We start from the raw sequence: 12,500 nt of genomic DNA, 5'->3' as shown, positions 1-12,500 counted from the left end.
TTTAATAATTTACATATCAATAATTACTAATGTTACTTATGAGAACTTATGCCCCTGTAGAACTGCAAAGAGTCTTGAATTTCTGGAACAACTTCTGAGAGCAACAGCTCCAGCAAGGTGTACAATAATATCCTGAAGGAAAAATACTGCAGTGTTAGCATTATATCCTCACCACTACTTAAAGGCCAACAACAACATCAACAAAAACAACAACAACATTTTTAATTATTATAATAAAGCGGCCTTCGCATGATCTCGAAAACGTGTTTGCAATTTGTTTTCACGGACCAATGTTTGGCATGATTAAAACAAAGCTTCTCCTTGTTCCCACCAAGGAGACTCCTAATATGGGCAGTGAACAGTTCGATTGCCCAATCACATTACTGCATTTCAAATGAGTTCAAAGCGAAATGCCGATTGCTTTCCAGAAAGTTCCATGGAGAGATGACGTTGTTTGCATCCGCGTTCGCTAAGCCAATGAAAATTTGCGTTCGTTTGTTTTTGTTCAATAAGCGAATTAAATGTTCTGCATTTTTGTTTACGTTCTGCTTATACGTTTATTTTTCAAGATCATGCGAAAGTCGTTCTAAGACAAATTTACAATATTTGTTACCTACAACTAGCAAATCTATTCGAGGTGGGCAAAAATAAAACAAAATATAACAGCCTCAATAAGTAAATCAATTTAATCTGAATCTAGAAATGAAGAAAAAAAAGAAAGAGTAACTGAGCTCATATCAACATTAACCTCCTCAGTCTCCAAAACGTTCAGGAGTACTTTGGGCAGTTTTCGTTTGAAAAGAGGTTTACTTAAGTCACGTAGCTTAGGAGGAATGATATTCCAAATTCTCGCACCAATTCTAGAAAAGGAGAACAGCTGTTGATTAAGTCTAGATCTCTGGTACTGGTTAGGACCGATTAATAGCTCACCTTCAACCGACAAGCGTTTCGACGGTTTTTTTGTATTGAAAAATTCGCATTGTTTATCGCAGGGTTCTGATGGGATGAATTTCAGCTTTGGCTGGATTTTGATATATGAAAATTGTTCAACAGCGAGCAATGCCTGTGGGGTGAACGTGAGCCTTAAATACAACAAGCACCTAAGTTGTGAGCAAGCGGCAGACCGCTTGGGCTTTCCTATCAAATATGTTCTTTTGTGGTGTTTAGTGGGTCAGATATGTCCAGAAATGTTCCTAATTAGATGTACACAGATTTCAATTCTAGAGCGGTTTTCAAATGAGTGTCGTAAAACCAAAAACCAAAGTTATTACTTTGGCCAATCAAAAAGGACGGAGACAATCCAGTAAACCAATCAAAACTCGAAGTAATTACACGTAGCCGACACAAAGCGCGGGAAAATGTGCTCGCGCGAGCCACGATTGGTTTTGGTTTAACTTCTGATTGGTTGAAAAAGTTGTGCGAGAACTTTGAACCAATCACTGAGTGAAGTAATGCAAAACCAAAGTTATTCACTGATTACTTTCGACACTCAATTGAAAACCACACTAAGCGTCACAAATTGTCCACTTGCTCTTCTCCCCAAAGTTAGTATCAATCGTGTCTAGAAATACAGACAATGTTTGCATGTGAAAATTGAGCGTGCATCTAATTAAAGGCACTCCTGGACAAAAGCATTGGCTAAGCTGCCGATAAAACAAGGGTGTACGGTTTACCACGCTTCTTCTTTATTTGATAGCACTAAGGAGCTGTTTCTGTTCCCAACAGGCTGCCTGAGCCAGCAATGTGAAGACATCATTTGAATTCGTAGTGAAGGTCACATTATCAATAATGTAGTACTAACAATAATTGTTGAAATTTCCGAGGCGGCGCAGAAGGGATTCGTGACTGACCACTTAACCAAACAGACACTACTGTCAATGCTTACCGAAAGAGTTGCAGAAAGATACATAAGCCGCTTAGTCTAACTATGGAGGCATCTAAGTTTGAATGACGTTTGACCCAACGTCATAGTTAGTAGAGGGGACCCAGTCCCCTCCACTAACTATGACAGTGTGTGTGTATATAAGCACTTCCTGGTGATGTTGATCAGCGAAGGTTCTTCATCCATTTTTCGCATTCACAGTAGTGTAAGGCCTTGCTTGATTTCTGTGCCGTTTACATATAATTATATAGAGAGGTAGCTGTTTCATCAATTCAAAGCACTCACTTGTTAAGCTGCGGATACTGCAGGGACTCAACAACATTAACAGCGATCTGTTGGTATAGTCGAGGTCCAATCAACAGCTTGATGAAGCCTGCAACACATTCAATTAGAAATCTTTCCTTTTTAGTCTAGAAACAAGCCTATCAGGATCGAGTATATTAAACAGTATTAGCGGCCGGATGAAGCCTGCGAAACAGTAAGTAAGTATTGTGCCCGTTTATGCTTGCATGCCAGGGTCTTCAAAACACTCGCAAGGATATTTGTAATCACCGCTTACTAGTGAACAGTTTTCTTAAGGTAAGATCAGTGGGATACAAAGTTTACTAGGCCCATCGCTACGATTTCATCAACGTATTGCTACATGTAAGCACACTTTTCATTCTACGATTGGAATGAAAATTTATATTTCTTGCCTTATGCACTGTATTTGTTATGATTCGAAGCATAAGGATTTTCCTACCTAAACAAGACCGATTGAACGATAAACTAGATCAAGTGTCCTCTTGGACCACACCACACTGGAAGCAATAACACTAAACCTTTCGGCAAACGTTCCAAACCTGTGATGCTCTTTACATTCATTTGCTAGGTTTTATTTCTTACATACAGCTAAGAAACAAAACCTACCAAATGTACAACAAGTAGCGGGAATGTTAGACCTCAAATTCACATATGTTTTTCCAAGATCACGATGTCTTCAGCAATAAAAAAAAACCTATTAATTCGTGCCGTTTCTGGTTTAAAATTCCATTTTGAGGAAGCCACAATACTTAACAAAACCAGATTCGTTTGACCCACAGCAAAGCTTGTGAGAGGCATGAATTCCTGAAATAAAGCCACAAACTGCTTTTGCAGTGCAAGCATTCTAACAAAACTTAAATGCAAAAATTACACCATTTCAGGGGGTAGGCCCAGGTTGTTATCAAGTTCAGCTGCGGCAAAAACCACAAACTTATACAAATTGCGCCGGCTCCAGCTCAATACTTGACGCTAACGCTTTTTATACTAGGCTAAGAAGCAAAATAAATCACTAGCCCACAAGGTCAAGCCACAAGTCCAAACCATGGCCTTAAAAAATGTACCTACGAAATAAGGAAGCATTCCAATCCTTCTGTTGTCCCACCCCTTTCCCGAAGCCCTGATATTTCTCCAGTGACAATTGAGAGAGAACACAAGCATTCATTAAAGTGGTACTACGACCAAAAAAAATTTGGTTTTCCTTTGGATTTCAAAACTATGTTAACTAAACACTAACTCACCCAATTTTTAAGTTCTGATTTTAAAAGACACTTGTTTATTTTAGCTGGAATTTTCTTATTTATTGGTCCGCCATTACTAACTTTAAATTTTGAGAGAGCTGGGTCGAGGAGAAAATGACGTCAAACACTCACTAGTTTAAGAATGCAATGCGTGTGTACGCGGCCTAATTAATATGCAGCACGGGAGTTTCGGGCTTTCAGACTTTTCAACCCGTGTTTTGCATATATAATAAATTGCGTTTACACGCTGAAATTTTAAGCTAGTAAGTAAATGACGTCATTTTCTCTAGATCCAACCCTCTGAGGTCCAATCGGCCAGTATTGAACGTGAGTAATGGCGGACCATGAAATCCAAAACTTACACTCAAAATAAACAGCCTTTGGATAAAACTCAAAGGTCAAAATTTTGCCACTTAGGTGTTAAGCGAACACGCTTTCAAAATCTGAAGAAAAAAAGAAAATTATTTTTTGATCATAGTACCACTTTAAAGGGAACCTCCACTTCAACAAAAAAAAAAACTTTTAAATCACAGGAAATAACCGTTACAGTCAAGTTGGTCTAAACTGAAGTATTTCAAAGAAAGTGTTTGTATCCGAAATAAATAAGTTTTAGAATCGCCTATTTTTGTTTTCAAATTTCGCGGGCGCCGCCATCTTGAATCATTATGACGTGTTACGGTTACTCTATTGTTATTAGACAAAAGCTCTTTGTGTTAGAACAATAGGGCATCCGTTACACGTCACAATTTTTCAAGATGGCTGCGTCCGCGAAATTTGAAAGCGAAAATAAGCGATTTTAGGGGACAGCTATTCTTAGAGTTATTTTCATAGAGTTATGTCGTAGAGTTAGAGTTAAGGTTCCAAAATCCTGAATTCAGGATTTCTACTGAAATAACTCCATTGATAGTTAACCTCGCGATTCTAAAATTCATTTTTCTTGATATAAACACGGATTTAAAAACAAATTTCGAACAAATTTGTTAGTAAACATAATTTCCTTCGGTTTAAAGTTATTCTGTAGTAAGAGTGGAGGTTCCCTTTACATGGAATGAAAAGGAATAACACCCACTCTGTTGTCGTTGTTTGCTCTCTCTTTCATTTTTTTTTTTTTTTTGAATATAGTTTTATGAAGGTCTTTAATAATATTCCAGTTACAATGTTGGGTAGCAGTGAATTTACTGTTCCCCGAAACTCATTAGTCCAGGGGTTTTGAGGCAGTGTTGGGAATCAGTTGCGATTTCATAATCGATCATCAGAAATGATCGGATTGACCCAACCGATCGCTCATCGATTGTAATCCGAAAAATTATCACGATAAGAACCCTGCGCTTCAGCCTGAGAGTGATTTTACTAGTATTATGTATAACATTAACACTGGTTCACATAACTGTTTGAATAACTTTAGCCTTAAAAAAAAGAGTCAAACTATTACTAACGAGAAAAATGGGCTTCAGAGGATTTTAGCAGCTGTTATTAATACCAAAGAAAGACAACACAAAGGTTTTAATATATTTTACACATTTATCACCAATATTTGTTTTGGTTTTTTTCTGTGATAATTGATTTTGCATGATCCGTGACGGTAGATTGTCCCGTGGATTAAACTTTTCGAGCAAGAACTGATTATACATGTAATTAATGATCTGGCCTCGGTTGTTCAAAAGGTGGATAGCGCTATCCACCGGATAAATCACTATCCAGCGGATAAACACTAGCAAAACCGATTGAGTTGTACAGTGGATAGTGATTTATCCGGCGTATAGCGCTATCCACCTTTCGAACAACTGGGGCCAGTACACTACTACTTGTAGGAACGCATTTTCAGTTGCCCTGCACTCGGAACTTTTACTGATCAATCAAGCACTGGGTCAAGCAAAATCCCAAAGAGATCACATCAAATAAAACTCTTATGGTGTTGAAAATTTGAGATTAGGGGCTCTTGAATGGTAAAATATCTTTATCAACAAATATCAAGTTTGCTTTGTCAGCGTTACGCAATTACATCAACGTATCTGCTTGCCTACCTGGGAATGCAAACAAAATGTTTTACCCGTAGTTTACCTGGAAATGCACCCATAAGTGCAAAGACTGCTTCTTTCCTTGTATGTGCCTTTTCAAGTTCTGATTTCGTTTTCTTCATATTTTCAATCAGTTTCCCTTGTGGCCATATTGCTTCATTCAGCTTGTTGAGATAAAATGCCCATGATTCATCGCTTGTTATGTTATCAATTTCACTCTGGATACTCCTTGCCATGAAAAAAAAACAACAACAACAAGAAATATATTTAAACAAGGCGGAATGACGTAACATCTTTAGAGAGGTACATGTACACTGTACTACCATGACGGTTTCTATGCCTTCAGATCAAATGCTGAGTCAAACAACCAAGCTAGGGATTTTTCCCATTCAGGACTACTGTGCTCAGAGTCCTCAAAACTTGAGAAGCCAACAAATGTATGCTACATGTACTTGGAAGAGCTTTGTAAACTACGTGCATTGAGCAGTATACTTACTGCAAGCAGTCGCCAAGACAAGAAAAGAACTACAGTATGTTGTTTGTCGATCCAAACGTTTGGATCCACAAAACACAAAAAGTGTGAGATGTGGCAGAAATCCAAGAAAAAATAAGTTTTCCTCATTGTTTTTTCCTTCTCCTTAAACTTCTTGCACATGGTCGCTCAGAAAGCAGAACTTGTAAATTTGAATACCATAAAACTAGGAGGAGTCAACTTAATAACTTGTGGAGAAACCACTTAGAACTAGAGAACCATGCAGCCCTAAAACCAGTTCAGGAGTGAACCTGATTAACTATCACCACCCCATTGTGTATGTGCAAACAAAAAACATACCATTCGAGCAGACCTCCTAGTGTGGCAGAGAAGCCCTGCTGCACTCTGTCTATGGTTAACCACGAATCACGATCCCGAAGGAGCTCACACAATAAGGACAAAATGGCATCAGAAAGGGGGCATTGTAGCTCAGATTCGTCAAGGGCTCTTCCCGGAAAGGACTTATCATCAAACGTATTTGGTTGGTCTACTGCAGAGAAAGCATTTGGTTCCTCTGCTTTCAGAGGCTGCCTTACTGGAGAAGGAATTTCCTCTCGGCCAACAGCAACATCTTTCTGTTTCTTTAGATTTCTATGAAAAACTTGCGTGGGTGATTCTTTGAAAAGCTTCTTAAAAGTTCCATGTTTCTTCTCCTTCTCAGCTGGTAGCACATCAAGGTTTTCCAATGAACCAGTCTTGTTTCCTTGCCCAATTCGCTTGGCAGCTTTCAAAATCTTTTTGGGTGTAAACTGAAATTTACGAGTGGAAGCTTGAGAGGCGATTTCCTCCATGGACTTGCTCTTGGGCATGGAATTGCTTGGGAGCAACAGGTGTTCCACAGGCCTTTGGCTCTGAGAATACTCCAACTGCATATCAAGGTACTTCTTAAAAATTGATCCAGAACTTTCATCCTTGATTTCATTTGGCTGATTTCCCGGTGCACTTGGTAATTGTGACATGGTGGGTTTGTTGGTGGTAGACACTGAATGGAGCTCGTCAGGATTATCACTTCCATCACCAGCGGTTCTTGGACCCAGATGTTGTGACATTTTAAGGTAATGCTTATAGCCAACAGCCTCTTCATCTAAATCAAATGGCATCACCTTGTTTTTCATTCTCCAGAGATGTCCTGCATCTGGTTCATCATGATCTTCCTGATTTTCCACAGGACACGGAGAAGGGGGTGATGGCAAGCTAAATTCCACACACTCAGAAACAAACGCTGAATAACAGTGCATTGAAAATTCTATCCTTTGGTTTATATCAGCCTCCTACACAAAGAAATAATTAACAATCTTTTAAAATGAAGCATGATTAAATGCATGTACATGTACCAAGAAGGGTGTAATGAGCTAAGGTGGATAACATCTTCAGAAATGTCCTACCACTATACAAAAGCCACTAATAATATTGTTGAAACATTTAACGATTGCTTTAGACCAATCATTTGGGATATTATGCAGAAGTGTGTATATGTGTGTCATTGAGTGGAGTTTTATTACAGTTTGTTAGCCCTTTGCCCCCAAGAGGTACACTCAGAGATTTTACTCTGTCTGATACTGGACGATTTACATGTAGCTAGTTAGTGGGGAACCCCTTTATTCAGGATGAAGGGGTTAACAACATTTCTGTCTACTCAAAAACTGTCCCCTTTGTGAGAGGGATACTTGAATGTAGATATTGGAGGCTGGTTTGTATATGTAATAGGACTACATGCTGTCCAATTTGGCAGTGGCAGTCCTAAGAATTTTCTCATCCAATTATTTCCAAATTGGAAATAGCTTCCAAAAATGGTTTGTTCTCACTGTTAGAGACGATTAGTTGAAAAATGCGAGAGAAACCACTGTCCTGGCGAGTAAAACCTTCACACTTCTGGTGTCCATTCTGTTGCTCAATAACATCACGTGCTAAAGCTCCCTAATAGCTGCAACCTGATTGGCCAATAATCGGTTCTTTTATTTATCTTGACATTTGATTGTTTGATAGAAAGTATCAGATTTTTCTCAAATTGGACAGATTGTTCAAAGCTGAGGTAAACGTTCCAGCAAAAACTATCCAATTTATTTTAAATTTGGGCAGTTGGCAAAAATTAATAAAAAATATATCTGTTGGCAATATTGGATTTTGATGCGGCTGTAATTAAGCCATTGAAAGGGTCACTTTAAATATGCGAAGCCATGAAACAATCTTCTGGCGGGTGATTGCAGTTGACCTTGAACATCTGAGAAGAGAGCATTCCAACTCTTTATTGAACAAAGCTTGAGATAATATGAAGAGTAGAGGTTTCACACTCCTTTTTCTCCACACCATTACAACCAACCAAAAAATATTTTTAGGGCCAAAAAAAAAATCCAAGAAACATAACATGGCAGAACTTTATGTCGCTTGCTCACTGAGTTTCCTTACTATATACATGTAGTTTGACAATGAACGACTGTCATTTGTCCAATAATAGGAAAAGGAAAGGAACTTTTTTCAAGTGTCCAGTCATTCTAGCACTGGAGCACTTATTTGGACACTGTTTAAAAACTGAAATTAAAAATTAAAGCAAAATCAAGTCAAATGTTGGTTTTGAGGAGAGGGGAAACCAGAGTACCCAGAGAAAATATCTCGGTGCAGAGTAGAGAACCAACAAACTCAACTCAAATATGAACCCAAGTCTGGGAATCGAACCCGGAACACAATGGTGGGAGTCAAGAGATCTCACCACTGCCCCATTCCTGCATCCCTGAAGGAAAGGATATTTACTTAAAGGGGCTACAGGTCACGCTATTTTAGGTAATTTTGTTTAATTTTGTTAATAAGAGCTCTAAACGTCAAATTGGCAGAACAAGAGTCTTTCATTTGCAAAATCACGGTCTCATAACAACTGAGAATGATTTTCCAGCTGTGTAAATGATATTTTGATAGACATGTAGACTGATAAAAATTTGAAAAAAATCCATTTCAATCCTCTCCAGTTTTGTCCATGCATGTCCCTTCTTGGCTTCCCTGTGTTTTGTTAATTCTTCTATAATAGTTTCAAACAGTTATTTTGATATTTTAGTCAATTCTATGACGATTCGATCAATGCTGAAATTGCCTAAAATTGCGTGACCTAGCCCCTTTAACTTCAAAAGGAAAGGAAAGGATATTTACTTAACTTTAACACTACTGAAAATTGAACTGCATCCCCCCGATTTGTCAAGAATGAACCAGCAACCCACATTATCTATACCCACTATAAAAAATGTCATGAAACCTGAATTCTCATTACTGCTGTTATTATTACTACAGTACCATCACCTTCACCACGGCCATTGCCATTATTGCAGGGTAGCTCGCGAAAGTAAGTCATGGGCATCTACTTTGTGCAATTTCCGTAGTTTTTTGTTAAAATGGTTCAGGGAAGGATTTTTTTTTGCGAAATTTGTAATTTTTGGAGCTGCATGCATTTCTGGACATACATGTAAGTGGAGGTACATGTAAGTGTACAGTACATATTGTTAAGTAGCAAAGATAATCAGAACTAATAGTCTACAGGTATAAGCCAAACCATTAACAAAATAATATTAATGGTCACTTTGTCAGGTGCCCAGCCCTTACATTAATTTTAATAAAGTGCCTCATCGTTATTATCAATGCTAATGACTTTGTTATCACTGTCCTCGTTATAAAGAACATGTAAGTCTCCTCATTCTAGTCGTCGTCATCATCATCATCATCATCACAACCACCACTACCACTGCTCCTACTTATCATCAATATCATTAGTATTATTTGGTTTGGCCTTCAGTTGACTATATTTATTATAATAGCAACTACTCACAATGCTTGTCTTAAAGGTATCCTGATCTGCTAGTTTCCAAGGAACAACAGCCTTGTCATTTGCTTCAGAAGAGGATTTCTCCGGCATGTTTTCTTCTTCCTCAACTGAAAACAAAGAAAGAAATAGATAAAATAATACTTATTACGGTAATTATTATAAAAAACTTAACTACCTGTAGATATAAGATTTCAAGCATTTTCATTGGCTTGCCGGGCACAGGCTATCAGTTCATATACCTGCTCTACAGTGTACCTACTAAAAAAAAATCTTATTGCCAAGAAACACGTCAACAATAAAGCGAGCTGAAAACACTATTGCAGCTCTGATAAAAAATGGCCAATGAAAGTCCTTTTGGACTGGAATTGACCGTGGTAGAAATCAATGCTTTAGTCGACAATACATGGAAGAGTTGCTGATAGAGGAGTTTTTAATAAAACAGTTGTTCTACCCGGGCTTCCTGGATATACATGTAAGATGACTAAACCAACTTGGCATGTTATCTTTCACTTCATATCCAGCACGCCATTGTCATGACCCCACAACCTTTTAGCTTTGAATTTGATATTGTGTATAAATAAATAAATAAATAAATAAATAAAGATTCCCTGGTGAAAATCCTTAAAGGATCTTTAAAGATCTTCAAAGATCTTCAAAGACCTGACAAAGATCTTTAAAGATGAAGATCTTCACAGGATCCTTGAAGGATCTTTAAAGGATCTTCAAAGATTTTCTAACATTGAGGACTCTTGGGATACTTCATCAAGATCCTTGAGGAAATTATCAGGATCTTGCAAAGATCTTACCAAGATCCACACACAAAATCTTGGAAAGATCCTCAAAAGGATCCTTGAAGATCCTCAAAGAGTGACTGAGGATCTTACAAGGATCTTAAAAGGATCCTTGAAAGGATCTTAATAAAATCTTTGACAGGATCCTTAAAGATCAATTTGATGAGTCTGCTATGATTTTTGCTCACTTTTTCTTTAAAGTACAGTCCGATGAATCGGAGGGTTGTAATCCTCCGCCATCTTGGATAAAACGCGAGAGATAAGACTGGAAACTAGTGAGCCATTTCCCTTTTGGTCAGCAGTCACCAACGATGGCTCCTCTTCGTTCGGCGGTTTTATTCTAAGTTTGAATCAACGAGCATAAATCTTATGATTCATGATTGTTTTGCCCTTTAAATACTGATTCAAAACGAGGAAATGCATACAGCAATCCAAGTACAAAGGTAGGCGCTAATTATAAGCAGATAATATTTGAGTTGATGACTTATTGTTCTTAATAATGACGATAGACTAAATCGGCTAACTCAACCAATTCAAATCTCTCGGGGTTAAGATTCTTTGTGTGTTTAATTTGCATGGCAATGAAGCATTCACATTTAAAATGATATGGTAATACTGGAACAAAACGTTTTATTTCGAAAAGATTTTAATTGCGTACAACATTGAGTTAGCCGAAATTCGAACTTTTCAAACTTCAAGTCCCAAAATAATTTGACTTGTACAGGCAAGGATTATAATTCGGCTTACTTGCTCTAATCCTGTAAAAAATAGGTGAACCTTTAACAAGATTACTTACTAGTAATAAGGTTTACATCAAAAGAGTGGTTGTTGCAAATTATATGATTGGCAAAGGATCCCTTTGATTCTCTGTAAATGCTACGTGTCTGAGGTTCATAGCAATTTTCAAATTAAAGGTTAGGTGACGCACATTTATTTCCACTTCCACGGCATGACTTGCGAGTACATGTGGAATTCATGATAATCAATATGAGTAATTTGCCCTTATGGCTTTGTTTTTCTTTCAGGATGCGTAACTGCAAAATATTCAGAAAAAGTTCTCAAAAAGCAGCCTCAGCCGACAATAGCACCAAATACTGAGTGAAGAAAAAAATTAGTAATAAAAAGATAGATAAAATGAAATAAATACAAATGTGTTAGGTAAAATCAAACGTTATTGTTGTAGTACATGTACTTGTACTTGTAATGTTTCTCTTTCGCTGTTTTTCTAGGCTACAATTTAAGGTTTTTGTCTTATTTTTAAGAAACATTTTCTCAATAAAAATGGCTGTTTGTGAAAATATTTTAAATATTCCCAGCCATATCTTCGATATTAATGAGTACTTGATAAAAACTGTATGAGTATCTATATTTTATCTCTATTGTTTCTATGATTATTAATATACATTCAAGTCATATTATAGGTAATTTTGAGAAATTGGTTTACTGTATGCAGCTAGACTTTTAATTAATGGATAACCATGCATGTGACCAAATAACTCCAAAAGCTACTATGATTGTCAGTTGAATAAGATGTGAGCAAAGTTGTCACAGAGTTTCAATGTTAAAACAACAATGTTGTCAAAGACAACTTGATCCACATCAAGTCTGTGAAAAATAATAGTCAGTGCATCATTTGTTAAGGTTTGTTAGATTTTTATTGTATTCTTCCCATCCCTTTGACCCAGGAGTTAGTGCCAATTTTGGATAGCAAGCCAGGGTGATAAGCCTTACCAAACTTCACTTGCATCTTACTCAAGTGAGAATCGTAGTGTGTGGCTGTTTTTCATTCAGTTCAATAAAGAATGCTAGCAAATAAAGTCGGATATTGATTTCCCATGATTCATCGTTGTTATTTTACTTCAATCATACTTAGCATTATAACATAAATAGTTTACAGACAAATGAAGCATTTTATGTATTGAAGTTTCTCT

General features: G+C 37.3%; 1 protein-coding gene and 1 long non-coding RNA gene across 2 annotated transcripts in view; one reads left to right on the top strand and one right to left on the bottom strand.

The window, feature by feature from the left end:
• LOC138032714 (uncharacterized) overlaps positions 1-12,500 on the bottom strand; it is a 21,531-nt gene that overhangs the window by 1,164 nt on the left and 7,867 nt on the right. Inside the window, exons 6-10 of the mRNA XM_068880419.1 lie at positions 9,782-9,885; positions 6,274-7,244; positions 5,485-5,669; positions 2,168-2,255; positions 1-132 (exon numbers count right to left, since the gene is read on the bottom strand). The exon at positions 1-132 is cut by the window's left edge and continues 1,164 nt beyond it. Coding sequence (XP_068736520.1) covers positions 33-132; positions 2,168-2,255; positions 5,485-5,669; positions 6,274-7,244; positions 9,782-9,885 — 1,448 coding nt within the window. The 3' untranslated portion in view covers positions 1-32. The remainder of the gene's footprint in view (positions 133-2,167; positions 2,256-5,484; positions 5,670-6,273; positions 7,245-9,781; positions 9,886-12,500) is intronic.
• Positions 10,870-12,500, top strand: part of LOC138032721 (uncharacterized) — a 1,683-nt gene continuing 52 nt past the window's right edge. Inside the window, exons 1-2 of the long non-coding RNA XR_011128443.1 lie at positions 10,870-11,012; positions 11,595-12,500. The exon at positions 11,595-12,500 is cut by the window's right edge and continues 52 nt beyond it. This is a non-coding gene — a long non-coding RNA (uncharacterized lncRNA). The remainder of the gene's footprint in view (positions 11,013-11,594) is intronic.

The sequence above is a fragment of the Montipora capricornis genome, chromosome 14, assembly GCF_036669925.1.
Source record: "Montipora capricornis isolate CH-2021 chromosome 14, ASM3666992v2, whole genome shotgun sequence".
Taxonomy (NCBI): Eukaryota; Metazoa; Cnidaria; class Anthozoa; order Scleractinia; family Acroporidae; genus Montipora; species Montipora capricornis.
The sequence above is the reverse complement of the archived record's forward strand: the minus strand, read 5'-3'. Positions and strand labels throughout refer to the sequence as shown.